The sequence below is a fragment of the Culex pipiens genome, chromosome 3 (genome assembly GCF_016801865.2).
Source record: "Culex pipiens pallens isolate TS chromosome 3, TS_CPP_V2, whole genome shotgun sequence".
NCBI lineage: Eukaryota > Metazoa > Arthropoda > Insecta > Diptera > Culicidae > Culex > Culex pipiens.
Window position 1 is genome coordinate 46,070,190 of NC_068939.1, and position 17,582 is coordinate 46,087,771.

General features: G+C 33.4%; 1 protein-coding gene and 1 long non-coding RNA gene across 4 annotated transcripts in view; one reads left to right on the top strand and one right to left on the bottom strand.

The window, feature by feature from the left end:
• Positions 1 to 1,694: 1,694 nt before the first annotated feature.
• LOC120421528 (uncharacterized) overlaps positions 1,695 to 17,582 on the bottom strand; it is a 133,256-nt gene continuing 117,368 nt past the window's right edge. For all 3 annotated transcript variants that reach the window (XM_052709247.1, XM_039584747.2, XM_039584748.2), the window contains exons 5-7: positions 7,493 to 7,731; positions 7,223 to 7,429; positions 1,695 to 7,152 (exon numbers count right to left, since the gene is read on the bottom strand). In XM_052709247.1, the coding sequence (XP_052565207.1) occupies positions 6,844 to 7,152; positions 7,223 to 7,429; positions 7,493 to 7,731 (755 nt within the window). In that variant the 3' untranslated portion in view covers positions 1,695 to 6,843. The remainder of the gene's footprint in view (positions 7,153 to 7,222; positions 7,430 to 7,492; positions 7,732 to 17,582) is intronic.
• The window catches only part of LOC128093229 (uncharacterized), a 31,190-nt gene continuing 20,036 nt past the window's right edge, over positions 6,429 to 17,582 (top strand). The window contains exon 1 of the long non-coding RNA XR_008212334.1: positions 6,429 to 6,566. This is a non-coding gene — a long non-coding RNA (uncharacterized LOC128093229). The remainder of the gene's footprint in view (positions 6,567 to 17,582) is intronic.

Here is a 17,582-nt window from a genome sequence, read left to right on the forward strand (position 1 = left end):
TAGATCAGTAGTGTCCCTATCAATAATTTTCAATCAATAATTTTTTTTTTCTTTCACGAAAACTGATGAACTTCTAACTGGACTAAACTGTTTTTCTCATGGGACAATTATGCGTAGAACGGCTCTTAAACAGAATCATCATTTTTAAGAAGAAATATGCAATTCTCCTTGAATTCCGTACGTGTATTTGAATTGTATTTTTTTTTATTTGGCTTAAACTTTGTGAGAGCCTTTCCTATGATTCAAGAAACCATTTTGAGTCATTGGATCACCCATACAAGCCTCCATACAATTTTGGCAACTGTAAATTTGGATGGTGTAATTTTGGAAGGTTGAATATTACCTCTTTTATGATGCAATATTACCTCAATTTCGACTGAAAAAGTGACATTACACCAGAAAAGTTATAAAGTTACATAATTTTAGAGTTAAAATTACATTTTTTTTCTTACATTAAAGATTTACCCCTACCCAGATGTAATATTACTATGATTTTTTAACTGTTTATCTTTTAAAAGAATTTTAATCCCTTCCCGCTCAAGCGAGTTTTTTTTACAATTTTCTTAATTACTAGTCACTGAATTGACCAAAATGGCTGAAATTTTAGAGGCTGATGGTAACATTCTATATAAAGCAGTGTAGGTTGATTCAGCAATGTATAACTGTTTTTAAAATTATCTCATCTATTCAAAAAATGGACAAAGATGAACACAACTTAAAAACACCAAAAATATCCCTATTTTTAACAAAAAGAATGCCAAAAAAAGGAGACTAGGTACTTTTCGATTGACAATTTAAACTTATTTTTACAATAAAAAAATAAAGGTCAAAAATTTGTTTTGGGTAACTTACTAAGTTTACACAAAAACGCATTAAAAAAAATCACAGCTCGACTGCTATTTTTTTTCCTTACTTCTTAAGGCTCCAAAGTTGCGAGTATTTTTCCCTTGAAAATGTCAAAAAATAAGAAAATACGAATTTTGAGAAACTGAGTTTTTAATAAACAAGAAATAATTAAAAAATCGGCATTTTTTCGTATGCCATTTTTTCTGAATAGTTCTCATCAACCACTACAACTTTGCCCAACAGCAAGGGTCCTGATTGCTCCAAAAAGACTCATTCACTCGCGACCACAAATCAAATGCGACGAAAAACTGCTCTGATCGTTTCCTACCGTTTGTTTGTTTTTTTTTAGCCGTCTTCGTCAAAGTTGTTTGTCATACCTAACAGAAAGGTTTAGAAATATTTAATAAGTTTTTGTACATGGGACAAATATGCGTAGAACAATAACAGTATGGAAGTAAAAGTAAATCTTTCCCAGTTCCTGAGGGGAACACCTTTGAAGAGTATCGGGGCCGGCATTTACAAAGCGGATTCAGTGGCAGTTTCATTCTCAACCTAATGTTAACATGTTAGGGTTAATGTTAACATTCCATAGGGCGCCTCCCTAAGGTGTCGTGATAAGGTCCAGTTTGTGACGATACACTACCTTCCCTTTACTAAGCAATCGATTCCAGAAGGGAAAAGATCACCAGTTGTGTTGGTCCGAGCCGGGATTTGAACCCCGATCTACCGCTTACGAGGCGGAAGCGTTACCACTGGGCTACGTGGCTCGGTCAATCAAACAGTATGGAAGTAGCTTTTTAAAATGTTTTTTTTTGTGATATTTGCCTGGAATAAAAAAAAACACATAATTATTTCATACCTTTTTGTTTATCATAAGTATCTTTATTCGATCAGTTTTTATGTATCATTTATTTACCTACACTACACTTTAGGTTTAAATAATGCTCAAGTATAACCATATTAGTATATATCTCGCTAACGTTTAAGAAACTGAATTTAATAATTTAAAAACTATACAATATTTAGTCGAATAATGATCACGAGTTGCGGGCGCATGTTATTTAAAAAAATATACCATTTCCTTACCTTGCACAACAACATAACACTGTTCACATTGACGTGCCGTTCTAAAATTTCTGCCCTATTTTTTTTTGTTTTGTATTCACCTATTTGAGGGGGAAGAAAACTTCGTTTTTACAAACTTAAAACTCCCGTCATTCCCTTTCGCTCCACAGTAAAGTACGCGAACAAAAATGATTAAATTTTAAAGAAGGAAATCTTTACATTTGCAGCACGTTTTCCCGCGTGAGTGCATTGTGCCAATCAGTTGGAAAGAGAGTTATACACTGGAATACACACAACATCTAAATTTTGCTATTTACGCGTCCGTGCCTTTACGACGAATTCGGGGGGAAAACACTCACGTTTCTCTTTGTTTGTAACATCAGGAGTAAATATTCGTTTGTTTTGTTTTTATAGATTCGAATTTGCTCTAGTGGATTTTCAATTTAGCAAGTGCTACGTTTTTATTTTGTTCTACTCATTTCAAAGGTGTACAATTCAGCTTAAAACGTTTTACTTTATTTTGTTTCTTCTGCCCTTCGCGTTTAAAGAGATGTGGTGTACAATTCATTTAAGCATAAAACGCGTGTTATTTGTTTCGTTTTTTCTTCAGGTTGATCCTGCTCTGTTCTAAACAGTCAGTGTTTTTTTGTTCTGTTCTAAGTCAATGCTAGCCCACGTTTTCTAAAACATTCGCTCCCACTCGCCTCAAGAAGTACTGTTCACCGTTTGTTTGCAACTACTCGTAATTCGAATCACTTTAAATATCACAATTCAGTTTACATTTACACCCTCTTGCGTTTTTTTTTATTTGTTTCGTTATTTTATACATTTTGTATGCTCTTAAATATATAAGTTTTTGTTATTAGTTTTATCTAGAAACACTGTAACGGAAACAAAATCGATTGAAACAGCATTGAGAAAGGTTTAGGTTTAAACTGATGTTACTCCTCTTTGTATTAACCTAATTTTCTTATTTGTTGTTGCATTGATTGAATAAACTAAAACTATTGACAAGCTTACGGGGGGTTGACACAGTTGAGAAGTGGGAGGAAGAAGATGACTATACAAACCCGAACTGTTTACAGCAATCGGCCAAATTATTTCAAATGGTGATATAATCAACAATTATTTGTAAATTTATTTATTTTTTTCATTAAAATGCTCCAAATTTAACTATATTTTTAAATGCATTGTTGAAAATCAACCTAATAAAACTTATATTTGGACATACTCCAATGTTAGGATTGATTTGAAATTATTTAAGGTAACTTTATTTCAAAATCTAAAATTTTTAAGAGGATTCCAATTTTTATAACAGTTCATACTGCCGTTCTACGCATCATTGTCCCATGTCCAAAAAAGGGCAACTGAGAAAATCGCGATTGAAATTTTTCGATCGATTTCTGTGTTTTACGCATAATTGTCCCAAATAAAAAAAAAATAAATAACTGTCATAATTGTCCCGTGGGTCCCTATTCGCCTTGTATGTCCTTAATCACCCCGGTTAACATTTTATCGACGAAAAAAAACATTGTATCACCCTTATTTATAATCCTCTTGCAGGTAAACTAGTAAACAAGATATAATGCTTCGTAAAACTCATGCTTTCGTGATAGAAAATACTTGGTGCGTAGAAGTTCAACTATGGGACAAACAGACTTGGTGTTGTTTTCAATGATTTTCTGAACTAAGTACTAGATTTTATGTGTTTTTCTGAAAGTACTAGATTTTATGTGTTTTTCTGAAAGTATACGTAAAACTAAACTTAAAAATGATAAAAGTCAGAATCGTCAAAAAATGACATGGGACAATTGTGCGTAGAACGGCAGTATAGTTTCCAGAAAAAAGAAAGTTAAAAAATTAACATGAAATTTAGGGCTAATTGAAAAAATGATTTCCATAGAAAATAGTAGTTTATGCAACAAATTACAAAAAGTGGGTTTTTTCAGCACTAGATTTACATTTATCCAACGAGGTCCACCGAAAAATCAAGTTTTGCAACGAGTTCCATACAACATTTTTTGCAATTCCTAAAAACCCTTTGAGCAGAATTATAAGTCAAATGTCCATGTATTTAGTCAATGAATGCTTTGAATAAATTTTTTTTTAAAGTGTTACTTTTCCAAACAAGTGCTGAACAGTTCAACTTTTCAGTATCCATTTCAGTGCTGAAAAGAAGAACTTTTTATAATTTGTTTTGAAAAGTCGTAGTATTCGATTCTGTTACTTTTGGTAGAGAAAAGTAGGCTGTTTCGTCGTTCGAGATTGACAGTAAAAGCAAGTAGTTTTACGACGAAATTGCCAAAAATATATTTTTTTGCAATTCCGTCGTGAAACTACTTACTTTTCCTGTCATTCTTTAACGACGAAATAGCCTACTTTTCTGTACCAAAAATAACAGAATCGAATAGCAACACTTTTCAAAATAATTGCTGAAAAGTTCTACTTTTCAGCACTGAAATGGGTGCTGAAAAGTTGAACTTTTCAGCACTTGTTTCGAAAAGTAACACTTTTCAACATTGTTTTGATTTAAACGATTTATTGACAAATACATGAAAATTTGACTTAAAATTTCACTCAATGGGTGTTTTTCGGAATTGCAAAAAATGTTGTATGGAACTCGTTGCAAAATCTGATTTTTTCAGCACTCGTCGTATTTATCCAACTCGTTGAACCTCGTTGGATAAATGTACGACTCGTGCTGAAAAAATCCTCTTTTTTCAACTTGTTGTATAAACTACTATTTTTAAATCGCCAATAACTTTTCAGGATCAAATTGTACAGCTTTGGTTTGTTGCACAAAGTTGTAGAGCAATTTCTTTACTATGAGAATCTCACTTAGGGGAAAATTTTGGACATGAACTGTGCCATCTGTTGATAAAATCGTAGAAAAAACTAGTTTCTTTATACATTTTTTCATTTTTTTCCAAACATGGTAGTCCCTCGAGTACCGATGGGTAAATGTTGATCAATTTTGCTCGTATTTGGCCCAGAAACTGAAAATAGCTCAGGGAACAATATTCAGCTTGTCGAGTAAAGCAGGTTTTGGACTATGACAAACAAACAAACCAACTCGCACTTTTTGACAGTTTGGCAGTTTGCCTGCATTTGTTTGCCGAAATTTCAGCTTGCGTACATTTTGAGTTTTTTGCGAGCTTCGAAAACTGTCAAACACAAAAAAGTGCATGTTTGTTGTTTATAGTCTAATAATTTGTATGATGGAAAAACATTTGAAATTTAGAGAAATATTTAAAAGTTCTTTTTCCATTCAAGTGTCTTGAAATTTCAAACAAAGACAACAAAATGGTAACGAATTTATTTACAACACTTTTTTTTACCCTTTTTGGTCTGATGTGTCGTAATGACCGAAATATCAAAATTTCCAAAACTAGCCTATAATTTTCGTATCGAAATTTTTCAAAAAAATTAAGATTTGACGAAAACAAACATTTTTGCAAAAAAAAAACACTTTGCGATAATATACATTATTTTTTTTCAAAAATTCAGTAGATTTTTAAATCAACGCAAACATGCTTAAAATGATTTCAAACGCAGGGGAATGCATTTTAAATTGATTTCAGCTGATTGCACTCCAATTTTCATTAAAATTTTGAAGTTTTTTGAAATTTTTGTTTTTGCCCCCTGATTTTTCGGGCGAACTTTGAAGGGACTTTAAATAAAATTTGTACCAGCCTGATAACATTACTGAAATGCATTTTTTAATATTTTCACTTGCAAATTTCTAAAATCAGCCTTGATATTTTTTTTTTGTAGACAGAGGATTTGGTTTTTTTTTTTAAGTTTGGATATGCTACAAACTATACTTTTCAATAAATTCGCTGCCGGAAAGCGGATTTTGAATGGAAACACACATACTGTCAGTTTTGGGTAGAGGGTGACCTGGAAATTTGCCATTCTGAGCCTCTCGATCACCGGGAAAATTTGGTCGAGAGTTAAATTCCATACACAAAAAATATTAAAAATATTTTGTTAAATAACTGTGACTTATTATATCATGTTAAATTTATGGACATGTTAGGCCGTTGCAAATATAAAAATAAAAATAAAAAAAATAATTACAAGCCTAGGTTTCAACATTTGGATGAAAAAAGTGTTTTAAAAGTGGTTCAAAAGTGGAGGGCGACATAAACTTTAAAAAATATTTGAAACGGCCTTATAAACATTTCATAATTCTTTCAAATTGTTTGATGGATATTTAAAGATATTTAAATCAGACTGTTTTTTATTTTAATGTGAAAAAAAAAAAAACAAAATTACTCTTGTGTACACAGCTAAAAAAGTAGTAATCCAGCTGCGTGTAAAAGACCTGGGTGTAAAATAAATATTGCATTATTTTATGCAATTTTATGTGATTTTACATCCTGAAATATGTAGCCCATCAGTATGGGAAACCTACTTGACCGAAATGTCAAGCTCATATATGCGTTTATCCATGCAGCTTTACATCGGTCTGATGGCCGAGTGGGCTAAGGCGCCAGTCCTTACTGTTGGTGCTGGGTTTGAATCCCGTCGGTTGCAACTTTTTTTTGTGTGTTGCAAAAATTGTACATGCAGTGTGTAATATTAAGTGTTTATTTTGACGAAGGTGATGTGCATGCTTTTGCATGCGATTTTACCATCGGATTTTTTGCTGTGTATATTTTCATGAGAAGCAAAGTCATTGGAGAGCAACATATTATAACAGTATGTCCAACAGTTTACGGAAGAAATAGATTTTTAAATATTTTAGTTTAAATAAACTTCATGAATATAAAATAAAATTTAGGAAAATTGAATAAAATTTCCAAATTTTCCAAATTAAATCATTTGAGTGAGTTCTACATCCCTCCCTATTTCAATTCCCTATCTACCGTCCCTCTCCCAATCAGTGTCAACCCCCGTTCGAAAAAGCCCCCTACCCAAGAAAGCCCACTATCGCCCACTCTGACTGGTTGCCGCCGCCGGTGGTGCCGTCAGGGACGACGGTTGCAGGGCCACCGCCGCATCGTCGTAGTCCACTTCCGTCTCTTCGAGTTTGGCCGCACCGCTGCAGATGCGACACTTGCAGCACACGATACAGGGTGCCGCCAGCAGGAGTAGTGGGGATGCCACCAACAGCAAAATTCCGAAGCCGGCAAATATTCCGATGACCTGGGCCCGGTGCCACACGACCGAGGCGCGCGAGTGGCCGAGTTTGTTCTTGCAGGGACCCTTGTCGTAGTGGCGCAGGAGGAAGTCGTCCTGGAAAGAGACAATTTTTTTCAGTGTCAAAAACTTCATTACAAACATGCTTTTCAGGTGAAATACTCACATCCAAGCTGGCCAGGCAGTACCAGCAGAAGACGTGCTTGCACCGTTTGCACATCATCTGGGCACAACCTTCGTCCTTTTCGATCGGCACGGCGCACATCGGACAGCACTTGATGAGATCATTGTCGAACGGGATGCCGTGGCCGTCGGATTGACCATCCGCGGCCAACCGACGCGTATTTTCCTCACACGACATCGTCGGATGCCACTGGAAGAAAAAGTAATAATCATCAGTTTTTCAATACTAAAATGTGAGTTTCATCAAACTTACGGCCTTTTTGCAGCCGGAGCAAAAGTCCTCCCGGCACGTCGGACAGTGGACCGCACATGGCGTGGGCAAACTGGAGGAGGACACCACCGGCGTCGGTGAAAGTTGCACTATTCTATCGGAAGACGAGTTACTACTGCTAGAGTTTTGTGGCTGCTGCTGCTGCGGCTGTTGGCCCACCAGGCAGATCGTTTCGCAGCCCGCCTTTGGGCACCAGGTGCGGAACTTGTCCAGTTCCACCTCTGAAAAGAGAAGAAATTATATATTTTTTAGTATTTTTTAACAATAATTTTGAAAAGTTTTGATTATTAGAACTTATAGGTAACATTTTAAAATATGTTGCGAAAATTTATATTATTATTATATTTTGTAAGTTGCAGTAAGTTGAAAATGCCTTAAATAAACAATTTTATCAATAATCCCATAAAGTACAAATCGTCAAAATCAAATGGCCATAAATTGGCTCTAATTTGGCTAAGTTTTATCTACACAATCTACTAAAAAATGTTTAGATTGATCCATGAAACATTTTACAAAACAAACCACGCTATTATCCGAATAACCCTGCTTTTCGAAAGAAGTGTGTGTGTGTGTGTGTGTGTGTGTGTGTGTGTGTGTGTGTGTGTCTTGTAATTTTTGTAATTTTTGTAATTTTCGTAATTTTAGTCGTTTTTGTTTTTTTTTGTTTTTTTTGTCATTTTGGCCATTTTGGTCATTTTGACCATTATCGTAATTTTCGTAATTTTTGTAATTTTTGTAATTTTCGTAATTTTCGTAATTTTCGTAATTTTCTTAATTTTCTTAATTTTCGTAATTTTTGTAATTTTCGTTATTTTCGTAATTTTTGTCAATTTGGGCATTTTGGTCATTTTGGTCATTTTCGCAATTTTCGTAATTTTCGTAATTTTCATCATTTTCGTCATTTTCGTAATTTTCGTCATTTTCGTCATTTTCGTCATTTTCGTCATTTTCGTCATTTTCGTCATTTTCGTCATTTTCGTCATTTTCGTCATTTTCGTCATTTTCGTTGTCCCGCCCGTGTGGATCAATCGGACCGCGCACTGGACCCACAATCCAGAGGTCGAAGGTTCGGGGGCGCTCTAAAATTCTTTGTGTAAATATGGGTATTCGGCGCCGTCGCTCCGTGCCATACTTTCATACACTTAGGAGCCCAGGGCGGCGAAGTCCTTGTAGATAAAAAGGAAGACACTAGTGGTTGGTACTAGCAATGGTGGCCGACAGCTATAAAGTCAACTTCGTTTTCGTCTTCGTAATTTTCGTCATTTTCGTCATTTTCGTCATTTTCGTCATTTTCGTCATTTTCGTCATTTCGGTCATTTTCGTCATTTTCGTCATTTTCGTAATTTTGGGCATTTCCGTCATTTTGGTCATTTTGGTCATTTTGGTAATTTTGGTAATTTTGGTCATTTTGGTTATTTTGGCCATTTTCGTCATTTTTATCATTTTGTTATTTTTTTGTAATTTTCGTCATTTTCGTCATTTTCGTCATTTTCATCATTTTCGTCATTTTCGTCATTTTCGTCATTTTCGTCATTTTCGTCATTTTCGTCATTTTCGTCATTTTCGTCATTTTCGTCATTTTCGTCATTTTCGTCATTTTCGTCATTTTCGTCATTTTCGTCATTTTCGTCATTTCGGTCATTTTCGTCATTTTCGTCATTTTCGTAATTTTGGGCATTTCCGTCATTTCGGTCATTTTGGTCATTTTCGTCATTTTCGTCATTTTCGTCATTTTCGTCATTTTCGTCATTTCGGTCATTTTCGTCATTTTGGGCATTTTCGTCATTTTCGTCATTTTCGTCATTTTGGGCATTTTCGTCATTTTGGTCATTTTGGTCATTTTGGTCATTTTGGTCATTTTGGTAATTTTGGTCATTTTGGTCATTTTGTTAATTTTTGTAATTTTCGTCATTTTCATCATTTTCGTCATTTTCATCATTTTCGTCATTTTCGTCATTATCGTCATTTTCGTCATTTTCGTCATTTTCGTCATTTTCGTCATTTTCGTCATTTTCGTCATTTTCGTCATTTTCGTCATTTTCGTCATTTTCGTCATTTTGGGCATTTTCGTCATTTTGGTCATTTTGGTCATTTTGGTCATTTTGGTAATTTTGGTCATTTTGGTTATTTTGGCAATTTTCGTCATTTTTATCATTTTGTTAATTTTTGTAATTTTCGTCATTTTCGTCATTTTCGTAATTTTCGTAATTTTCGTAATTTTCGTAATTTTCGTAATTTTCGTAATTATCGTAATTTTCGTAATTTTCGTCATTTTCGTCATTTTCATCATTTTCGTCATTTTCGTCATTTTCGTCATTTTCGTCATTTTCGTCATTTTCGTCATTTTCGTCATTTTCGTCATTTTCGTCATTTCGGTCATTTTGGTAATTTTGGTCATTTTGGTTATTTTGGCCATTTTCGTCATTTTCGTCATTTTCGTCATTTTCGTCATTTTCGTCATTTTGGGCATTTTCGTCATTTTGGTCATTTTGGTCATTTTGGTCATTTTGGTAATTTTGGTCATTTTGGTCATTTTGGTCATTTTGGTAATTTTGGTAATTTTGGTCATTTTGGTTATTTTGGCCATTTTCGTCATTTTTATCATTTTGTTATTTTTTTGTAATTTTCGTCATTTTCGTCATTTTCGTCATTTTCGTAATTTTTGTCAATTTGGTCATTTTGGTCATTTTGGTCATTTTGGTCATTTTCGCAATTTTCGTAATTTTCGTAATTTTCATCATTTTCGTCATTTTCGTAATTTTCGTCATTTTCGTCATTTTCGTCATTTTCGTCATTTTCGTCATTTTCGTCATTTTCGTCATTTTCGTCATTTTCGTCATTTTCGTTGTCCCGCCCGTGTGGATCAATCGGACCGCGCACTGGACCCACAATCCAGAGGTCGAAGGTTCGGGGGCGCTCTAAAATTCTTTGTGTAAATATGGGTATTCGGCGCCGTCGCTCCGTGCCATACTTTCATACACTTAGGAGCCCAGGGCGGCGAAGTCCTTGTAGATAAAAAGGAAGACACTAGTGGTTGGTACTAGCAATGGTGGCCGACAGCTATAAAGTCAACTTCGTTTTCGTCTTCGTAATTTTCGTCATTTTCGTCATTTTCGTCATTTTCGTCATTTTCGTCATTTTCGTCATTTCGGTCATTTTCGTCATTTTCGTCATTTTCGTAATTTTGGGCATTTCCGTCATTTTGGTCATTTTGGTCATTTTGGTAATTTTGGTAATTTTGGTCATTTTGGTTATTTTGGCCATTTTCGTCATTTTTATCATTTTGTTATTTTTTTGTAATTTTCGTCATTTTCGTCATTTTCGTCATTTTCATCATTTTCGTCATTTTCGTCATTTTCGTCATTTTCGTCATTTTCGTCATTTTCGTCATTTTCGTCATTTTCGTCATTTTCGTCATTTTCGTCATTTTCGTCATTTTCGTCATTTTCGTCATTTCGGTCATTTTCGTCATTTTCGTCATTTTCGTAATTTTGGGCATTTCCGTCATTTCGGTCATTTTGGTCATTTTCGTCATTTTCGTCATTTTCGTCATTTTCGTCATTTTCGTCATTTCGGTCATTTTCGTCATTTTGGGCATTTTCGTCATTTTCGTCATTTTCGTCATTTTGGGCATTTTCGTCATTTTGGTCATTTTGGTCATTTTGGTCATTTTGGTCATTTTGGTCATTTTGGTAATTTTGGTCATTTTGGTCATTTTGTTAATTTTTGTAATTTTCGTCATTTTCATCATTTTCGTCATTTTCATCATTTTCGTCATTTTCGTCATTATCGTCATTTTCGTCATTTTCGTCATTTTCGTCATTTTCGTCATTTTCGTCATTTTCGTCATTTTCGTCATTTTCGTCATTTTCGTCATTTTGGGCATTTTCGTCATTTTGGTCATTTTGGTCATTTTGGTCATTTTGGTAATTTTGGTCATTTTGGTTATTTTGGCAATTTTCGTCATTTTTATCATTTTGTTAATTTTTGTAATTTTCGTCATTTTCGTCATTTTCGTAATTTTCGTAATTTTCGTAATTTTCGTAATTTTCGTAATTTTCGTAATTTTCGTAATTATCGTAATTTTCGTAATTTTCGTCATTTTCGTCATTTTCATCATTTTCGTCATTTTCGTCATTTTCGTCATTTTCGTCATTTTCGTCATTTTCGTCATTTTCGTCATTTTCGTCATTTTCGTCATTTCGGTCATTTTGGTAATTTTGGTCATTTTGGTTATTTTGGCCATTTTCGTCATTTTCGTCATTTTCGTCATTTTCGTCATTTTCGTCATTTTGGGCATTTTCGTCATTTTGGTCATTTTGGTCATTTTGGTAATTTTGGTCATTTTGGTCATTTTGGTCATTTTGGTAATTTTGGTAATTTTGGTCATTTTGGTTATTTTGGCCATTTTCGTCATTTTTATCATTTTGTTATTTTTTTGTAATTTTCGTCATTTTCGTCATTTTCGTCATTTTCATCATTTTCGTCATTTTCGTCATTTTCGTCATTTTCGTCATTTTCGTCATTTTCGTCATTTTCGTCATTTTCGTCATTTTCGTCATTTTCGTTATTTTCGTCATTTTCGTCATTTTCGTCATTTTCGTCATTTTCGTCATTTTCGTCATTTTCGTCATTTTCGTCATTTTCGTCATTTTCGTCATTTCGGTCATTTTCGTCATTTTGGGCATTTTCGTCATTTTCGTCATTTTCGTCATTTTGGGCATTTTCGTCATTTTGGTCATTTTGGTCATTTTGGTCATTTTGGTCATTTTGGTAATTTTGGTCATTTTGGTCATTTTGTTAATTTTTGTAATTTTCGTCATTTTCATCATTTTCGTCATTTTCATCATTTTCGTCATTTTCGTCATTATCGTCATTTTCGTCATTTTCGTCATTTTCATCATTTTCGTCATTTTCGTCATTTTCGTCATTTTCGTCATTTTCGTCATTTTCGTCATTTTCGTCATTTTCGTCATTTTCGTCATTTTCGTTATTTTCGTCATTTTCGTCATTTTCGTCATTTTCGTCATTTTCGTCATTTTCGTCATTTTCGTCATTTTCGTCATTTTGGGCATTTTCGTCATTTTGGTCATTTTGGTCATTTTGGTCATTTTGGTAATTTTGGTCATTTTGGTTATTTTGGCAATTTTCGTCATTTTTATCATTTTGTTAATTTTTGTAATTTTCGTCATTTTCGTCATTTTCGTAATTTTCGTAATTTTCGTAATTTTCGTAATTTTCGTAATTTTCGTAATTTTCGTAATTTTCGTAATTTTCGTAATTTTCGTAATTTTCGTAATTTTCGTCATTTTCATCATTTTCGTCATTTTCGTCATTTTCGTAATTTTCGTCATTTTCGTCATTTTCGTCATTTTCGTTGTCCCGCCCGTGTGGATCAATCGGACCGCGCACTGGACCCACAATCCAGAGGTCGAAGGTTCGAATCCCGCGGTGGGCGCTCTAAAATTCTTTGTGTAAATATGGGTATTCGGCGCCGTCGCTCCGTGCCATACTTTCATACACTTAGGAGCCCAGGGCGGCGAAGTCCTTGTAGATAAAAAGGAAGACACTAGTGGTTGGTACTAGCAATGGTGGCCGACAGCTATAAAGTCAACTTCGTTTTCGTCTTCGTAATTTTCGTCATTTTCGTCATTTTCGTCATTTTCGTCATTTTCGTCATTTTCGTCATTTCGGTCATTTTCGTCATTTTCGTCATTTTCGTAATTTTGGGCATTTCCGTCATTTTGGTCATTTTGGTCATTTTGGTAATTTTGGTAATTTTGGTCATTTTGGTTATTTTGGCCATTTTCGTCATTTTTATCATTTTGTTATTTTTTTGTAATTTTCGTCATTTTCGTCATTTTCGTCATTTTCATCATTTTCGTCATTTTCGTCATTTTCGTCATTTTCGTCATTTTCGTCATTTTCGTCATTTTCGTCATTTTCGTCATTTTCGTCATTTTCGTCATTTTCGTCATTTTCGTCATTTTCGTCATTTTCGTCATTTTCGTCATTTCGGTCATTTTCGTCATTTTGGGCATTTTCGTCATTTTCGTCATTTTCGTCATTTTGGGCATTTTCGTCATTTTGGTCATTTGGTCATTATGGTCATTTTGGTCATTTTGGTCATTTTGGTCATTTTGGTAATTTTGGTCATTTTGGTCATTTTGTTAATTTTTGTAATTTTCGTCATTTTCATCATTTTCGTCATTTTCATCATTTTCGTCATTTTCGTCATTATCGTCATTTTCGTCATTTTCGTCATTTTCGTCATTTTCGTCATTTTCGTCATTTTCGTCATTTCGGTCATTTTCGTCATTTTGGGCATTTTCGTCATTTTCGTCATTTTCGTCATTTTGGGCATTTTCGTCATTTTGGTCATTTGGTCATTTTGGTCATTTTGGTCATTTTGGTCATTTTGGTCATTTTGGTAATTTTGGTCATTTTGGTCATTTTGTTAATTTTTGTAATTTTCGTCATTTTCATCATTTTCGTCATTTTCATCATTTTCGTCATTTTCGTCATTATCGTCATTTTCGTCATTTTCGTCATTTTCGTCATTTTCGTCATTTTCGTCATTTTCGTCATTTTCGTCATTTTCGTCATTTTCGTCATTTTCGTCATTTTCGTCATTTTGGTCATTTTCGTCATTTTGGTCATTTTCGTCATTTTCGTCATTTTCGTCATTTTCGTCATTTTCGTCATTTTCGTCATTTTGGGCATTTTCGTCATTTTGGTCATTTTGGTAATTTTGGTCATTTTGGTTATTTTTATCATTTTGTTAATTTTTGTAATTTTCGTCATTTTCGTCATTTTCGTTAATTTCGTAATTTTCGTCATTTTCGTCATTTTCGTCATTTTCGTCATTTTCGTTTTTATCGTCATTTTGGTCAGTTTCGTCATTTTGGTCATTTTCGTTATTATCGTCATTTTGGTCATTTTGGTCATTTTGGTCATTTTCGTCATATTCGTCATTTTCGCCATTTTCGTCATTTTCGTCATTTTCGTCATTTCGGTCATTTTCGTCATTTTGGGCATTTTCGTCATTTTCGTCATTTTCGTCATTTTGGGCATTTTCGTCATTTTGGTCATTTTGGTTATTTTGGCCATTTTCGTCATTTTTATCATTTTGTTAATTTTCGTCATTCTCGTCATTTTCGTCATTTCGGTCATTTTCGTCATTTTAGTCATTTTCGTCATTTTCGTCATTTTCGTCATTTCGGTCATTTCGGTCATTTTCGTCATTTTCGTCATTTTCGTAATTTTGGGCATTTCCGTCATTTCGGTCATTTTGGTCATTTTGGTCATTTTGGTAATTTTGGTAATTTTGGTCATTTTGGTTATTTTGGTTATTTTGGCCATTTTCGTCATTTTTATCATTTTGTTATTTTTTTGTAATTTTCGTCATTTTCGTCATTTTCGTCATTTTCGTCATTTTCATCATTTTCGTCATTTTCGTCATTTTCGTCATTTTCGTCATTTTCGTCATTTTCGTCATTTTCGTCATTTTCGTCATTTTCGTCATTTTCGTCATTTTCGTCATTTTCGTCATTTTCGTCATTTTCGTCATTTCGGTCATTTTCGTCATTTTGGGCATTTTCGTCATTTTCGTCATTTTCGTCATTTTGGGCATTTTCGTCATTTTGGTCATTTGGTCATTTTGGTCATTTTGGTCATTTTGGTCATTTTGGTAATTTTGGTCATTTTGGTCATTTTGTTAATTTTTGTAATTTTCGTCATTTTCATCATTTTCGTCATTTTCATCATTTTCGTCATTTTCGTCATTATCGTCATTTTCGTCATTTTCGTCATTTTCGTCATTTTCGTCATTTTCGTCATTTTCGTCATTTTCGTCATTTTCGTCATTTTCGTCATTTTCGTCATTTTGGGCATTTTCGTCATTTTGGTCATTTTGGTCATTTTGGTCATTTTGGTAATTTTGGTCATTTTGGTTATTTTGGCAATTTTCGTCATTTTTATCATTTTGTTAATTTTTGTAATTTTCGTCATTTTCGTCATTTTCGTAATTTTCGTAATTTTCGTAATTTTCGTAATTTTCGTAATTTTCGTAATTTTCGTAATTTTCGTAATTTTCGTAATTTCGTAATTTTCTCATTTTCGTCATTTTCGTCATTTTCATTTTTATCGTCATTTTGGTCAGTTTCGTCATTTTGGTCATTTTCGTCATTTTGGTCATTTTGGTCATTTTGGTCATTTTGGTCATTTTGGTCATTTTGGTAATTTTGGTCATTTTGGTCATTTTGGTTATTTTGGCCATTTTCGTCATTTTTATCATTTTGTTAATTTTCGTCATTCTCGTCATTTTCGTCATTTCGGTCATTTTCGTCATTTCGGTCATTTTCGTCATTTTCGTCATTTTCGTCATTTTCGTCATTTTGGTCATTTTCGTCATTTTCGTCATTTTCGTCATTTTCGTCATTTTGGTCATTTTGGTCATTTTGGTCATTTTGGTCATTTTGGTCATTTTGGTCATTTTGGTCATTTTGGTCATTTTGGTCATTTTGGTCATTTTGGTCATTTTGGTTATTTTGGCCATTTTTCGTTATTTTTGTCATTTTCGTCATTTTCGTCATTTTCGTCATTTTCGTCATTTTCGTCATTTTCGTTTTTATCGTCATTTTGGTCAGTTTCGTCATTTTGGTCATTTTCGTTATTATCGTCATTTTGGTCATTTTGGTCATTTTGGTCATTTTCGTCATATTCGTCATTTTCGCCATTTTCGTCATTTTCGTCATTTTCGTCATTTTCGTCATTTTCGTCATTTTCGTCATTTTCGTCATTTTCGACATTTTCGTCATTTTGGGCATTTTCGTCATTTTGGTCATTTTGGTCATTTTGGTCATTTTGGTCATTTTCGTCATTTTCGTAATTTTCGTAATTTTCATCATTTTCGTCATTTTCGTAATTTTCGTCATTTTCGTCATTTTCATCATTTTCGTCATTTTCGTCATTTTCGTCATTTTCGTCATTTTCGTCATTTTCGTCATTTTCGTCATTTTCGTCATTTCGGTCATTTTCGTCATTTTCGTCATTTTCGTCATTTTGGGCATTTTCGTCATTTTGGTCATTTTGGTCATTTTGGTCATTTTGGTCATTTTGGTCATTTTGGTCATTTTGGTCATTTTGGTAATTTTGGTCATTTTGGTAATTTTGTTAATTTTTGTAATTTTCGTCATTTTCATCATTTTTGTCATTTTTGTCATTTTCGTCATTTTCGTCATTTTCGTCATTTTCGTCATTTTCGTCATTTTTGTCATTTTGGTCATTTTGGTCATTTTGGTCATTTTGGTCATTTTGGTCATTTTGGTCATTTTGGTTATTTTGGCCATTTTTCGTTATTTTTGTCATTTTCGTCATTTTCGTCATTTTCGTCATTTTCGTTTTTATCGTCATTTTGGTCAGTTTCGTCATTTTGGTCATTTTCGTTATTATCGTCATTTTGGTCATTTTGGTCATTTTGGTCATTTTCGTCATATTCATCATTTTCGCCATTTTCGTCATTTTCGTCATTTTCGTCATTTTCGTCATTTTCGTCATTTTGGTCATTTTCGTCATTTTGGTCATTTTGGTCATTTTGGTCATTTTCGTAATTTTCGTAATTTTCGTAATTTTCGTCATTTTCGTCATTTTCGTAATTTTCGTCATTTTCGTCATTTTCATCATTTTCATCATTTTCGTCATTTTCGTCATTTTCGTCATTTTCGTCATTTTCGTCATTTTCGTCATTTTCGTCATTTTCGTCATTTTCGTCATTTTCGTCATTTTCGTCATTTTCGTCATTTTCGTCATTTTCGTCATTTCGGTCATTTTCGTCATTTTCGTCATTTTGGTCATTTTCGTCATTTTGGTCATTTTGGTCATTTTGGTCATTTTGGTCATTTTGGTCATTTTGGTAATTTTGGTCATTTTGGTCATTTTGGTCATTTTGGTCATTTTGGTAATTTTGGTAATTTTGGTAATTTTGGTCATTTTGGTAATTTTGTTAATTTTTGTAATTTTCGTCATTTTCATCATTTTTGTCATTTTTGTCATTTTTGTCATTTTCATCATT